Source organism: Heptranchias perlo, chromosome 20 (genome assembly GCF_035084215.1).
Source record: "Heptranchias perlo isolate sHepPer1 chromosome 20, sHepPer1.hap1, whole genome shotgun sequence".
Lineage (NCBI taxonomy): Eukaryota > Metazoa > Chordata > Chondrichthyes > Hexanchiformes > Hexanchidae > Heptranchias > Heptranchias perlo.
Genome location: NC_090344.1, coordinates 47,849,184 through 47,865,023, shown reverse-complemented (window position 1 = coordinate 47,865,023; position 15,840 = coordinate 47,849,184). Strand labels below are relative to the sequence as shown.

Here is a 15,840-nt window from a genome sequence, read left to right as displayed (position 1 = left end):
CACATTGTACGTAATTACAGTTCATGACACTCTGGGGTGTCTCATTGCATTACACTCAATATAGATTATTGATTACAGATTCATTACAGGTACATTACAGATTCATTACAGGCACATTACAGCAATTTGAAGTTTACATTCTGCCCAGGGTTTTTTTTCCCTGATTGCATCCCCTCGGTATACAATGGCGGGAAGGCTCCAAATGGTTTCCTTTCCCCACAGAGCCTTTGCGGCGGCCGCACCCATCCTCAGTGCGTCCCTGAGCACGTAGTCCTGGACCTACATTACTCTGTTTTTTTTTCAAAAAATATACTTTATTCATAAAATTTGTAGCAACATGAGCCAGAAGATGTTTGCGGTGGTTTTCTGAACTAACAGTGAACCCTCTGAATTGCCTTTGGGCTTTTTGGCCCATTCTATGGTCTACCTGGCGAATCGCCAGTGAGTTCATTGACAGATATTATAATGAGGGACAGAGGGATTCCAGCTTCCAGTTTGTGAAGTACCCTGGTTGAGTTAGACTGAGAATTATAAGGTGGCAGCTGTTGTCCGGGTCGGCTGAGACTGGCGGAAGTGAGCAGTTCGTGAGCCCGACCATTGGCGGCCGTGCCTTCAACTGTCTGGGCCCGAAGCTCTGGAACTCCCTCCCTAAACCTCTCCGCCTCTCTCTCTCCTCCTTTTAAGACGCTCCTTAAAACCTACCTCTTTGACCAATCTTTTGGTCACCTGTCCTAATATCTCCTTTGGCTCAGTGTCACATTTTTGTCTGACTACGCTCCTGTGAAACGCCTTGGGACGTTTTACTACGTTAAAGGTGCGATCTTAATGCGGGTTGTTGTTGTGGTTGGAGAGTGTGGGGGAGTTTCACTTGTGCTTTCTGGAGCTGAGAACGACTTATTGCAGTGATTTTTCATTTGAACCCAGGTCCCAAAAGTGGAAGGCCAGCGTCTAACCCAATGCGATACCCGATCCCCACTGTTCAGTTTCCAAGAGGAACACCCCCTGCATTTGTTTATTTTTGCCTGCAGGCAAAATCTTCCCATGAAGCAAGTTTGAATTATTCTTGACTCTTTCCCGGGTTGTTCTGTTGAACGTGATTGGTAATAGTTTTTTTTTTAAAAAAATGTTTTTTTTTTTTTTTTGCAGCTGCTGGGGCTACTTATCCTGTGCGTTGGGATTTACGCAGAAGTGGAGAGGCAGGAGAACAAGACGGTGGAAGGGTTCTTTATCGCCCCAGCCATCATCCTATTACTGTTGGGTGTGATCATGTTCGTGGTCTCCTTTGCTGGCATGGTCGGAGCACTCAGAGACAACCGACTGCTGCTGAAAGTGGTGAGCTCCATCTCGTAAAACTAAATTGCATTTTTCCGACATGAGTCTTCAAGGTTAACCACCGCGGTGTAAAGGTGAGAAAGCACCAGGTTGTGCTCTTCACTTGCTGCACGTGATTGAGTTTCTCGGTCAGCTGCGACCTATTTAAACGGCGACATGTCCCTCCGACGTCCTGTAGTCTGGGAGCTGTTTTACTTTAGTAATAAAATGGCGGAAATACATAACAGATCGGTCAGCATCGACAAAGAGAGAAGGCAGCTTCGTGCGCCAGGAGTGAACCCTTAAACAGAACTGGGAACTGACAGCCAAATGAGACACTTACTTAACACAACTGAGGGGAACAAGAAAAGTGGGGGCCGCGGGGGTGGAAGGATGATAGTGGGTTGAATGACCATCTGGTTATATTGCAGAGCTGGAAAGAGGTGCATAATATAGCTCATGGCACATAAAGTGAGGCATTAGGGGAATGGAGATGATTAATAAGCATGTTTTTAGCAAGATATGTTTTTGAAACGAGCGTCACCGTTCACTTTGAGAGGCTGAAGGAGAAAGGAACAGAGCTGCAGCTCCCACACTGAGATTTAAAGGACAAACCAAACAGACCTCTCCCAACACATGTTATTGGGGCACCCAGTCATCAAGAATGTGGGCTCAATAATCCTTATCTGTGGTGGCCTGGCAGTCTGAGAGGCAGCACTGCAGTGTGTGTGTGTGAGGAGATGCACTCATCGCATCCAGGTCTTTGATTAGAAGCTGGCAGCCTCCCACTAGTACAGACTGTTCTCCTTTTCTCGTGCAAGTCCAGCATTTATTGCCCATCGAGAGTTGCCCTGAGAAGTTCGATACAACTGAGTGACTTGCTCAGCCACTTCAGAGGGCATTTAAGAGTCGACCACATCAGTGTGGGGCTGGAGTCACGTATGGGCCCAGACTGGTGTAAGGACGGCAGGTTTCCTTCCCTAAAGGACATTAGTGAACCAGTTGGGTTTTTATGACAATCCGACAGCTTCACGGTCACTTTACTGAGACCGGCTTTTTATTTCCAGATTTTTAAAGCTGAATTCAAATTCTCAATGGTGGGATTTGCACTCACGTTCTCGGGATTGCTAGTCCAGTGACATAACCGCTACACGACTGTACCCATTGCACACTGGCAGTGAACAAGCTTCTCACAAGTAGGATTGCAGTGTTATCAGCTGTTGCGGGAAGCCCATCACTTTATGTTTTCTTTCCTGGTGACTTGAGCCTTCTCCACTGAAGAGCAGACTGGGGAGTGAGTCCCTTCCTTTCCTGCTCTGTCAATTTGCGTCACCAGAGGTAACCGCGGATTTTTAACCACAAGAATCAAACGAATCACCAGGCAGCAACAGGCCTTTTTCCAGCCGAACATTATTCAAGTAGCTTCACCATAAAACTACAAGCCGCCTGCTCCATCCGTTCTGGCAAGGATTCTCTTTGTTAACTCCTCTGATCCTCTGCCCTCGAAACTGGAAGTGAGACTTTAACCCACAACCTTCTGACAGAGAGAGTGCGAACAACTGAGCCAAATGGACACTTTTTTACTTGCTGTGTGATAACTCAGCCTGAGGTCACTCCAGAATGTGGCTAGTCTCCATGTGTGTGTTGGTGAGCTATCGTCTCGAGAAGGCATCAGAGCCAAATCCAGTCTGGTGCTCACTTACTTTGCAGCGGAGGTCACTGGGCAGTGATCAGGAACCCTGCCTGAGTTCTCCTCTGACTTCCTCGCGGTGTCTCGCTAAAGACAATAGAAGTACGAGATTTCATTGCAGTGCAGCTCCAACAACACTCAAGAAGCTCGACACCATCCAAGATAAAGCAGCCCGCTTGATTGGCATCCCATCTACCACCCTAAACATTCACTCCCTTCACCACCGGCGCACTGTGGCTGCAATGTGCACCATCCACAGGATGCACTGCAGCAACTCGCCAAGGCTTCTTCGACAGCACCTCCCAAACCCGCGACCTCGACCACCTAGAAGGATAAGAGAGCAGGCACATGGGAACAACACCACCTGCACGTTCCCCTCCAAGTCACACACCATCCAGACTTGGAAATATATCGCCGTTCCTTCATCGTCGCTGGGTCAAAATCCTGGAACTCCCTTCCTAACAGCACTGTGGGAGAACCGTCACCACACGGACTGCAGCGGTTCAAGAAGGCGGCTCACCACCACCTTCTCAAGGGCAATTAGGGATGGGCAATAAATGCCGGCCTCGCCAGCGACACCCACATCCCATGAACGAATAAAAAAAAAACTGATGCCCCAGTTGCTGCTGCGGTGACTTAGATTGGCCCACAAATTGGTCAGCCAGCGTGAACCGGACACAGGGATCAAAGGATGGGCCTCGGGCCTCGGGGCCTCCTTTACATCTGACTGGACGTCCCTGGGCCACTCACTGGCGAAGACCTGTAGAATGTCAGGTCACTGCCAGTGGCCGCTCAGGTAGATCTTGCAAGCTGGGGGGAGCGATTGGGGGGGTCGAGGCAGCGATTGGGAGGGGGAGGTGAGTGGTGGCCGGTTTTAATGTGGAACGAGGAGGAGCATTCCTCCAGGGCACGGCCTCATCGAAATTCTAGGCCTGGGAATTAAAGCTGGGACCTTCAGCACAAACTGTGATTCAAACCTCCAGAAAGGATTGTATTAATATCAGTGTGCAGTGGATATGAGAGTCTATAAAACACTACATGGTATAGTGAAGGGAATATTACTTCAGGCAGTCAGTCACTTTACAAGGACATCGATATAAAGGAGTGAAAACTCGATTCACAAGTGTTGCTGGAAAGAACTTCTTTACTCAAACAACAGCAACGGCAACAACCTGCATTTATATAGCGCCTTTAACGTAGTAAAACGTCCCAAGGCGCTTCACAGGAGCGATTATCAGACAAAATTTGACACCGAGCCACATAAGGAGACATCAGGACTTGGTCAATGAGGTCGGGCTTAAGGAGCGCCTTGAAGGAGGAGAGAGGCGGAGAGGTTTCGGGAGGGAATTCCAGAGCTTTGGCCGAAGCAGCTGAAGGCACGGCCGCCCAGTGGTGGAGCGATTAAAATCTGGATGCGCGAGGTCGGAATTGGGCGTCCTTGCCTGTCCTTGTGTTCTTGTGCTGGTTAATTCTGGCTGGCTGGAAGCTGGCAGCAGAAACTGCGCATCTCATATTTTGCGAGCCTATTTTTAATTTAAAGCAGCTTGTCAATCACGTTGGTGTATTCCTTGCTCTGAAGGATGTTTTCTATTTGCCGTGTGAATAGAATGCACTTGTAGTTTTTATTTTGGTAACTCGGCCGACCATGCAATTCACTGGCCTGTTTTCGTGTTTGTGTTGCACTCAGGAGCTTATTCTGCCAGGGCTAATTATAGCCCTTGCCTCTTCATTGTATTTAAGTGGGATGGAACGAGGCCCACATCCCACATCCATTGTGCCCTTTGCAGGCTGACAATAGTTTGCCAGCAATACGCAGATGATAATTCTTTATTTCCAGTTAGAGGTTGGCACCAGCCCAGCTTCAGTGCCCTTGAGGGCGGTTGGAGATGAAGGGTGAATGGTGGAGGCAGACTGTTCATTTTATTGAGATAAGTACAGGTGAAGACCCTGTAGGCTTTAGAGTATTAAAAACCTTTCAGAAACAATTGTTATAATTTTCTGCCTGTCCGTGTTTAATTATTCTTTGATGCATTGAACAAATCTAAATTGTTCGAGCTGTTATGCAAGAATTGATGTCCCTGTCCCTCCCCTGGACTTGTTGTAAGTCCTTTGTTACCTCGAGACTTGACTATTCCAATGCTCTCCTGGCCGGCCTCCCATCCTCCACCCTCCATAAACTTCAGCTCATCCAAAACTCTGCTGCCCCGTATCCTAACTCGCACCAAGTCCCGTTCACCCATCACTCCCCCCACCCCCCGTGCTCGCTGACCTCCATTGGCTCCCGGTCCGGGAACACCTCGATTTTAAAATTCTCATCCTTGTTTTCAAATCCCTCCATGGCCCTCACCCCCCCTCCCTATCTCTGTAACCTCCTCCGGCCCTACAACCCTCCGAGATCTCTGCACTCCTCCAATTCTTTCCGCTTGCGCCTCCCCCATTTTAATCACTTTGCCATTGGCGGCCGTGCCTTCAGCTGCCTCGGCCCTGAGCTCTGGAATTCCCTCCCTAAACCTCTCCGCCTCCCTACCTCTCCTTTTCCTCCTTTAAGACACTTCTTAAAGCCTACCTCTTTGACCAAGCTTTTGGTCACCTGTCCTAATATCTCCTTATGTGGCTCGATATGAAATTTAGTTTGATCGCTCCTGTGAAGTGTTTTGGGACATTTTACTGAGTTAAAGGCTCTATATAAATGCAAGTTGTTGTCGTTGTTGTTATGCTAAATCTTTCTAAATCACTGGTTTGGCCTGAGCTGGAATATTATGTCCAATTCTGGGCACCGCACTTTAGGAAGGATGTGAAGGCCTCAGAGAGGGTGCAGAGGAGATTTACAAGAATGGTACCAGGGATGAGGGACTTCAGTTATGTGGAGAGACTGGAGAAGCTGGGGTTGTTCTCCTTAGAGCAGAGAAGGTTGAGGGGAGATTTGATGGAGGTGTTCAAAATCATGAAGCGTTTTGACAGAGTAAATAAAGAGAAACTGTTTCCAGTGGCAGAAGGGTCGGCAACCAGAGGACCCAGATTTAAGGTAATTGGTAAAAGAACCAGAGGCGAGATGAGGAAAAACATTTTTACGCAGCGAGTTGTTATGATCTGGAATGCGCTGCCTGAAAGGGTGGTTTTAGCAGATTCAGTAATAACTTTCAAATGGGAATTGGATAAATACTTGAAGGGAAAAGTTTGCAGGGCGATGGGGAAAGAGCAGGGGAATGGGATTAATTGGATAGCTCTTTCAAAGAGCCAGCACAGGTACGATGGGCTGAATGGCCCCCTGTGCTGTATCATTCTGTCATTCTATAATTCTACCAGTGATATTCCACAGTCATAAAAATGGAATGTGCATGAGTGTGACCAATCTTTATAACAGTCTGCATTGAAGGACTATCTATGCAGCCTGTAATACCTCCTAATCCTTTTGTTCTTCCTTCAAATTTTCCCTCTTCCTCCTTTTTCTGGGCGGGGAGTACGTTTAACGGATGCTGGCGACCATTTCGGTACCTCACTCAAGTGGTTATTCTTCATGTTTGATCCGAAACCTCGGGTATTGGCAGGATATTCAATGGTGAGAACGTAATAGTCCTGCCGACCCCGAGAGATTTACTTTCGAGCGGGGTCACCAGACAAGAATTAGGAGCAGGAACCCTGCCTGATTTAGCTCAGGGACACCGAGACGACTTGCCGTGCCCGTACTGCCAACCTGCCTGAGATCAGGTAACTCAGCGCAGACTGGGAATCAAACCTGGGACCTTCTGGTCTGTACGGCTCTGCTACAAATTCCCCAATCAATTGAGGCTTCGGGGCAGCCATTTCCTGTAAATACAAACAAATTGAAAGGAGTCTGTAGGATTCGCTAAGTAATGGGAAGGGGCCACGCAGGCAACCTTTCACAACACTGCCGCTCCCGTGGAAAACCACAGCAACCTTCTCTCCCAAAGCCGAGTGCCCTTGTGTGCCTTGAAGTATTGAGAATAAACGTCAGTGATGGATCGCATCCTGAAGGGCCGTCACCACAGAAACCGTCAACAAAAGTTGTTAGCCCGAGTCTCAATTCTTCATCCGTGAGCCTCGACAACATGTTATTCAACTGTGGACGGCATCACACCCGTCGTCAAACGCACATGTTCTTCCAGCAGGTATCGCTGTGTGGTGATTGGGAGGGAGACTCCAGCCACTTTTCCCCACCCAGCCAAGGGGCTTTGAGGCCAACTGTAGTGCCTTGACTGCCACACCGACCTAGATCTGTGACGACTTGTCCGTGTCAGAAAGTCACGGGTTCAAGCCCCCCCGCTCCAAGACATGAGTTTATAATCGAGGGCTGACACTTCAGTGCGGTGCTGAGGGAACACTGCGATGTCGGAGATGCCGTCTTTCTGATGATGTGTTAAACCGAAGCCCCGTCTGCCCTCTGAAGTATAAAGGTTTCCGTGGCACTGTTTGAACAGGAGCAGCGGAGTTCTCCAGGTGTCCTGGACAACATTTCATTGGCTGCGAAGCACTTTGCAATGTCCTGAGGATGGGAGAGGTGCTATATAAATGCAAGTTCTTCCTTTTCTAACTCAGCCAAGACCAGTCAACGAACTTGGTCCATTGCTGGTCTGTACGGTTCAGCTGCTCGCTGCTCACTGCTCAAGAAGCTGAGGCGTGAGGAAGCCAACGAAAAATTATTTTGACAATTATAAAACCAGAGGAGAGTTGGGGCCCTGACTGAAGTTAAATTTGCTGCAGGAAAGAAGATGGCAGTTGTGAGACATCCACTGTACGTTCAGCTAATTTGCGTGCGACTTTTACTGTGTGCTGCAAACGGGTGGTGAATAGAGATGAGCTGTTGGGTCTCACGTACTTCAGATGCCAGTTCCTGTGCAACAGTGATAATTAGGGTCATTGTCATTTTGTAGGAGAACCATAATAATGTCAGGAGTTAGGGTCATTTATTATCCAGGTATTAAGGCAAAGTCAAGAAGAAAAAAAAAACTTGAGATAAAAACCACTGCATTAGCACAGCCTTTGTGATCACGGCTAAAATAATTTCAATTAAAGTGGTTGCCATGGAAATAAAAGTAGTTTAGTGGAATTGTCACTTACTGTGTAGAATCAATCGTCAGGTTCCATTGTGTGGCTTTTTATGAATTTAAGTGGGAATGAATGGTAAGTGTTCCTGCTTAGTATTTTCATCTTCAAAGCCTTCGGGCGGGATGTCAAGTTGTTTACGTGCTACTTGATGTGCTTTTTCTAACTTTGGGAGATAAGTTTGATTAACTCGAGCGGACGGTATGGCGGCTGTAAACTTGACTTCTGCGGACTCAGTTGAGATTTGGCTTTCCGGCTAAACGGGCAGAACTGAAACTCTCTCCTGGTGGGAGATTTTCAGCTGAAATTGGAAATCCTGATGTTCTTGGCCCTGAGGCGTAACTAGACACATCTTTGCACTTATTGTGACTGATCAAGATGCTCTGTATCTGAGACACAAGTTGCTCCATGTCCCGAGAGACATTAAGAGACAAGGTGACGCAGTGAGCTGAATTCTGGCCTTTCACCCCCGAGACTGGGATTCAAATCTAGACCCATTGGGCATAATTTTGACTTTGTGCGATAGTGTAAAACGGGCAATAGCTCGTCAACAGCCCATTTCACATCTCTGCCAAGATTTATTTCCATTGAAGTCGGCCTCCCCTGTCTGCTCTCTCAGGTGGACGTTAAAGATCCCATGGCACTAATTCGAAGGAGAGCAGGGGAGTTCTCCCTGGTGTCCTGGTGCCAATATTTATCCCTCAACCAACCTCACGAAAAACAGATTATCTGGTCATTTATCTCATTGGTGTTGGTGGGATCTTGCTGTGCACAAATTGGCTGCCGCGTTTCCCTTGATCACAACAGTGAGCACACTTCAAGATTATTCCATTGGCTGTCCTGAGATTGTGATGGGCACAGTATAAATAAGAGTTCTTTTTCTGTGTGAGGCTTCCCTGAGTTTGGTGAAGGATGCAGAGCTTCAGTATAACACTTGGCACTTTATCACTCGGCAAATGAATGAAACAAACTCTAGAGAAAGGAACAACATTTCAAGATCAGCTGAGAAGTTCAGGTCCATCAAGCTGCTGGGGAGATTTTTATTCTTTTAAATATCTTCTCTTTCGTGAGCTGTCTCCGGTATCTAAAGCCCTTTGGCAAAGTTGGTTCTCCGTGACTTACACATCCGTGTTCGGCATGTGACAAACACAGTTACTCCCTCAGTTCCTCGGAGTTAACTGTTGATTATTTTTGACCGTCTGACAAATTAACGGAAGCATCTGGCAAAGTGCTGCTGACAAAACTAATAGACCAGTTAAGGCTTTGAATTGAGGTATTTCAGTGGTGAATTAGATGTGTCAGTCAGAGGGCCAGCATCCCCTTTCTGGATTTATATGGACTGGATCGTCCCACATTTCAGAACGAGTCTTCGCTCTGACTGGGAGAGTTTGTGTCCCTGAGCGTCGGGTCATTTGCAGCTATTTAAGTCAAAATAAATAGTGGAAGTACCTGTCACTGGAAATCAGTCAGCTAGGGGAGGAATGGATAAAAAGTGCAACATGGGGCGATAGATCCCTTGTCTTCAATACTTCCATGATGCCCTAGTCCAGGGGGTGTCCGAACACACGGAATGGGAGGCACACAGAGTGGGGGGCACACATGGAGCTGGGGAGTGGGGGGCACTCACGGAGCTGGGGGGGTGGGGGGCACACGGGGGTGGGGGCCTGATTAACATCTCCCAACCAGTGGATGAACCTCATAGAATTGAGCAACAAGCAGCGAATAACCCGGCAATTCACTCTTTCTACTTCAAATGGTGGAATTATTGCAGCAACCCAGCGGTGACATTGCTTCGCCGGCGTTTGCGAACCACACGCGAGTTCTGGGATTTGGTGAATTTTGTTAACATTAATGGCTCACACCAAGTTTAAAACTTCCCACGTGACGACAACATTTAAGAAAACACTTAAGGAAAGTTGCAGGATTTGAGCTTGTTGGCAGCTACGTGTGAACTAGTCACTGTTGAAGCTTGTCAATGAATAAAATCACCACCCCGACACCGCGCACACGCACACACACACACACACTTGGACACATACAGTGTCCTCGGCCCAACCATCTTCAGCTGCTTCATCAATGACCTTCCCTCCATCATAAGGTCAGAAATGGGGATGTTCGCTGATGATTGCACAGTGTTCAGTTCCATTCGCAACCCCTCAGATAATGAAGCAGTCCGAGCCTGCATGCAGCAAGACCTGGACAACATCCAGGCTTGGGCTGATAAGTGGCAAGTAACATTAGTGCCAGGCAATGACCATCTCCAACAAGAGAGAATCCAACCACCTCCCCTTGACATTCAATGGCATTACCATCACTGAATCCCCCACCATCAACATCCTGGGGGTCACCATTGACCAGAAACTGAACTGGACCAGCCATATAAATACTGTGGCTACAAAAGCAGGTCAGAGGGTGGGTATTCTGCAGCGAGTGACTCACCTCCTGACTCCCCAAAGCCTTTCCACCATCTACAAGGCACAAGTCAGGAGTGTGATGGAATACTCTCCACTTGCCTGGATGAGTGCAGCTCCAACAACACTCAAGAAGCTCGACACCATCCAGGATAAAGCAGCCCGCTTCATTGTCCCCCATTCACCACCCGAAACATTCACTCCCTTCAGCACCGGCGCACAGTGGCTGCAGTGTGTACCATCCACAGGATGCACTGCAGCAACTCGCCAAGGCGTCTTCGACAGCACCTCCCAAACCCGCGACCTCTCCCACCCAGAAGGACAAGGGCAACAGGTACATGGGAACAACACCACCTGCACGTTCCCCTCCAAGTCGCACACCATCCCGACTTGGAAATATATCGCCGTTCCTTCATCGTCACTGCGTCAAAATCCTGGAACTCCCAACCTGACAGCATTGTGGGAGAACCTTCACCACACGGACTGCAGCGGTTCAAGAAGGCGGCTCACCACCACCTTCTCGAGGGCAATTAGGGATGGGCAATAAATGCCGGCCTCGCCAGCGACGCCCACATCTCATGAACGAATTTTTAAAAAAATATATACACACACACACACACACACACACACACACACACACCCCCAACTGTCCGTGCACACGGAGAAGGATCATCCCTCGCTCCAGCTCACTATCTAGTGAAAGCCTGTGGAAATTGCATGTGTGAGGACATTGGTTTAAGAAAAAAATCAGGTTTGGTTATGATGCATTCCACAGTCAATCAGCTCCCTTGCCTCTAAGTCACAAAGTTGGTTTCAAGCCCCACTCCAGAAATTTGAACACCTAATCCAGGCTTCCACTCCCAGTGCAGTACCGAGAGAGGTGTCATCTTTCGGATGAGACATTAAACCGAGGCCCTGTCTGTCCTCTCAGATGGACGTAAAAGATCCCATGACACTATTTCGAAGACGAGCAGGGGAGTTCTCCCCGGTGTCCTGGGCCAATATTTATCCTTCAAACAACATCACTGAAAAACAGATGATCTAGTCATTATCACATTGCTGTTTGTGGGACCTTGCTGTGTGCATGTTGGCTGCCCTGTTTCCTACATTACAACAGTGACTGCACTTCAAAAGGACTTCATTGGCTTTAATGCACTTTGGAACATCTCGAGGTCGTGAAAGGCCCGATATGCAAATTTGTTCTTTCGTTCTTTCCCAAGATTGTTCTGGATTCAGGAATTCGAGATTCACCTCCTGGACACAGCTCCGAGTAACCAGGGCTAAAAATAATAGGCGATTAAAAATAGCTGTTAAGATTGTCTCTGAACAATTCGTTTATTGGTAATAAAAATATTGGAGATGGGGGTAAAAAAAAGGCCGTTTGGCTGAGCAGGGTGGGAAGTCATGTGATGAAACCTCCAGGACTCCGTCCAACCAGAGTTGGGAACCCCAGCCTGGAGATCCTTCATCCAAACCGATCTTGCGATCGGAATACAAAAATTCCTGGAGTGAAAAAGCCCACACTGTGCAACAAGAAATGGGAATCTGAAAGCTGTCTCAATATTTTGCAGCAAATTGAGTGTTGTGGTGGTTCAGTTGTTCGAAGCACCAAAGTGGCTGATAATGGGAGATCTTTATTAGAACAACACGTTTACTTAAGCACCTCTGTGGCAAGGCAAATACACTCTCAGCTGATGTTTCCTTTCAGCAAATAATAATATTGCAAGTGTGCTTGCTGTAGGTGGCTATCAGATTGAAGTCAGACGTTAACATGCCTTATACAACCTCAGAAGGTCCCAAAGCTCATCACGGCCAGTGAAGTACTTTCGAAGTGTGGTCACTGTTGGAATGTAGGAAACGCTCGAACCAATTTGCGCACAGCAAGATCCCACAAACAGCAATGAGATAATGACCGGACGATCTGTTTTGGGTGTTGGTTGAGGGATAAATATTGGTCCAGGACACTGGGGAGAACTCCCCTGCTCTTCTTCGAAATAGTGGCCATGGGATCTTCCATGTCCACCTGAGAGGGCAGATGGGACCTCGGTTTAATAACTCATCCGAAAGACGGCAGGACTGCATTGGGAGCGTCAGCCTCGATATTGGATGACTCGCCAAACTGATGATGGGTGGCAGCTGGATATTCAACCAGGGAGGGCCTCGCTGCTGACACAACCCTGCCTCTCACTGGATGTTCACACCTGCTCTTCCGTCAGGGGTGGAGAGGCAAGGATTAGAAACCCTTTTTCCCCCCTCTGCGACTGCAGGGGCACTGAGTCCAATTGTAGCATCCCCATCTGGGTGAGATCAGGCAGCTCAGCACAGATCAGCAATTAAACTTGGGGCCTCACTGGTCTGCCTGGGTCAGCTATTTGTGGAGAAACTTGGTGAGCTATCGGAGGAGGCCTGGAGCTGTTGGTGACTCAGGGAAGAGATAAAGAATGTTTTGTCAGACAGTTACTTTAAATCAAATTTCATGTTCCACTCTCCACGGTGGAATGAGCTGTTAAGGTGTTTTTTGTTGTGACAAATGGATTAACTCATCTCCTGGGCTTTTATTTAAATTTAGACGGTAGCTCCTTTATAAATGGTTGGTTAGGTGAGAGATGGTCGTTCAACAAATTCATATCAGTGCCTGACAGCAGGTTGTGTTCAGCAGATTGGAAATATACTAAATAAACAGGAAGCTAAGTTGTCACTTAAAATGGGCTCCTCAGCATGTTTTAGTTCATGTTCATCTCTGTCCCTGATGTAGTTCGTTTAAGCAGCCATGTGTGGTTGAACGAGTGTGCAGCACCTTGATGGACCAGGGTGAGCGAGCCTGTTCTGATATCTTACTGTACTCGAGACCATGCAGACGCTGCGACAACGGATGAACGGACACCGCGCAACAATCGCCAAACAGGAGGGTTCCCTCCCAGTCGGGGAACACTTCAGCAGTCATGGACATTCATCCACCGACCTTCGGGTAAGCGTACTCCAAGGCGGCCTTCGAGACACACGACAACGCAAAATTGTCGAGCAGAAATTGATAGCCAAGTTCCGCACCCATGAGGACGGCCTCAACCGGGATCTTGGGTTCATGTCACGCTACACGTTACCCCACCAGCGAACAAATGTTATCTGTTTTTAATATAATGGGTCATTTGCTGGCTCTCTCTGCCTTCCGGATGTTTCTGCCTCTCTCTGTGTTTTTTTTTTCTCTGTTTTTTTTCCCTGTTTGTTTTTTTGTTGAATGTGTATTCGGAGGTTCTGCAGGTAACACCTCTCTGTCTGAACACGGTGATTGCCTTGGCAACGGGCAGTTGCAGGGGCAGTCTGTAAACACCATGTTTTATTGTTCAATATGTATAAATGCGTAGGCTTCAAGGAGATCTTGAAACATTTGCCTGAGGAAGGAGAAAATCTCCGAAAGCTTGTGAATTTAAAATAAAATTGCTGGACTATAACTTGGTGTTGTAAAATTGTTTACAATTGTACTCTAAAAGGGGACCATCTCTGCTGCCCTGATGCCACATACTCTGTTCCCTCGCCACCGACTCCATCCCTCTCCCTGGCCATTCCCTGAGGCTGAACCAGACCGTTCGCAACCTTGGCGTCCCATTTGACCCTGAGATGAGCGTCCGTCCACATATCTGCTCCATCACCAAGACGGCCTCCGTAACATCGCCCGTCTCCGCCCCTGCCTCAGCTCATCTGCTCCAGAAACCCTCATCCATGCCTTTGTTACCTCTAGACTTGACTATTCCAATGCTCTCCTGGCCGACCTCCCATCTTCCACTCTCCATAAACTTGAGCTCATCCAAAACTCCTGCTGCCCGTATCCAAATTCGCACCAAGTCCCGTTCACCCATCACCCCCTGTGCTCGCTGACCTTCATCAGCTCCCAGTCCGGGAACGCCTCGGTTTTAAAATTCTCGTCCTTGTTTTCAAATCCCTCCCTGGCCTCGCCCCTCCCTATCTCTGTAACCTCCTCCAGCTGTCCAACCCTCCGAGATCTCTGCACTCCTCCAATTCTTGTGCATCCTGATTTTCATCGCTCCATTGGGTGGCCGTGCCTCCTGCTTCCTAGGCCCTTAGCTCTGGAATTCCTTCCCTAAACCTCTCTACCTCTCTCTCCTCCTTTAAGATGCTCCTTAAAACCCACCTCTTTGGTCACCTGTCCTAATATCTCCTTATGTGACTCGGTGTCAATTTTTTTTTACCTGATATCGCTCCTGTAAAACGCCTTGGGATGTTTTACTCTGTTAGGTGTGATATATAAATGCAAGTTGTTGTTTTTGTCCACTTTGCAGAAACCAGTTTAATCAGTGGCTGGGTCAAAATCTGGGAAATCCCCATCGAACGCTATTTGGGGGAAGCACCAATAGCAGAAGGTCTGCACGGTTTCAAGGCGGCCCACCACCACTTTCTCAGGGCAACTAGGGATGGGCAATAAATGCTGGCCTTGCCAGCGATGCCCACATCCCGAGAACGAATACTTGGGAACAGGTTAGCTGCCTGCCAATGGGCTGGATGCAAAGCATGATGAAAAGCGCATGGGTGAGAAAGGCTGTGCTTTGATATCAATCACAAACCCCAGCAACTGAAACACACAGGAGGAAAGAACTTTGATTTAAGTCGTGCCCTCTCCTCCTCGGGACATCCCCAAGCACTTCAAAGGCAATCGATTGATTTTTGAAGTGCGTTCTCTGTTATTTTATAGGAAAAAGCAGCAGCCAATTTGCGCACAGCAAGCTGCCAGAAACGGCAAATGAACAATTGACCAGATAACATTAGAACATAAAAAATAGGAGCAGGAGTAGGCCATCCGGCCCCTCGAGCCTGCTCCGCCATTCAATAAGATTATGGCTGATCTTCGACCTCAACTCCACTTTCCCCCCATATCCCTTGATTCCCTTGGTGTTTAAAAATCTATCGATCTCAACGACTGAGCACCCACAGCCCTCTGGGGGAGAGAATTCCAAAGATTCACAACCCTCTGAGTGAAGAAATTCCTCCCCATCTCAGTCCTAAGTGGCCGACCCCTTATCCTGAGACTCTGCCCCCTAGTTCTAGACTCTCCAGCCAGGGAAGCAACCTGTCGAGCCCTCTTTGTTGTGCTCTTTATGGTGGTGACCACCGCTGGCATGGAGGGCGAGTCTCAGAGTTGGGGCTAGCCGATCTCTGACCCTCGCTCACGTGTTTACTGAGACTCGCGGTCAGTGGCAGAGCCTTCCAACTTCTGCCTGAAGACGTTTGGGGCTGGAGTGAAAAGTTGAAGGTCGCTCTCCTGAATGATGAATGTTTCTCCTGCAGATAGTGCATGCGGGAGTGATAAGCAGCTTTCTTTTCAAGAAAGTGTTTGTCAGCTTTTATGTAATA

General features: G+C 48.0%; 1 protein-coding gene across 1 annotated transcript in view; it reads left to right on the top strand.

Annotated features, from left to right (window-relative positions):
* Nucleotides 1–15,840, top strand: part of zgc:110329 (uncharacterized protein LOC550500 homolog) — a 153,431-nt gene that overhangs the window by 19,321 nt on the left and 118,270 nt on the right. The window contains exon 2 of the mRNA XM_068001266.1: nt 1,147–1,332. Coding sequence (XP_067857367.1) covers nt 1,147–1,332 — 186 coding nt within the window. The remainder of the gene's footprint in view (nt 1–1,146; nt 1,333–15,840) is intronic.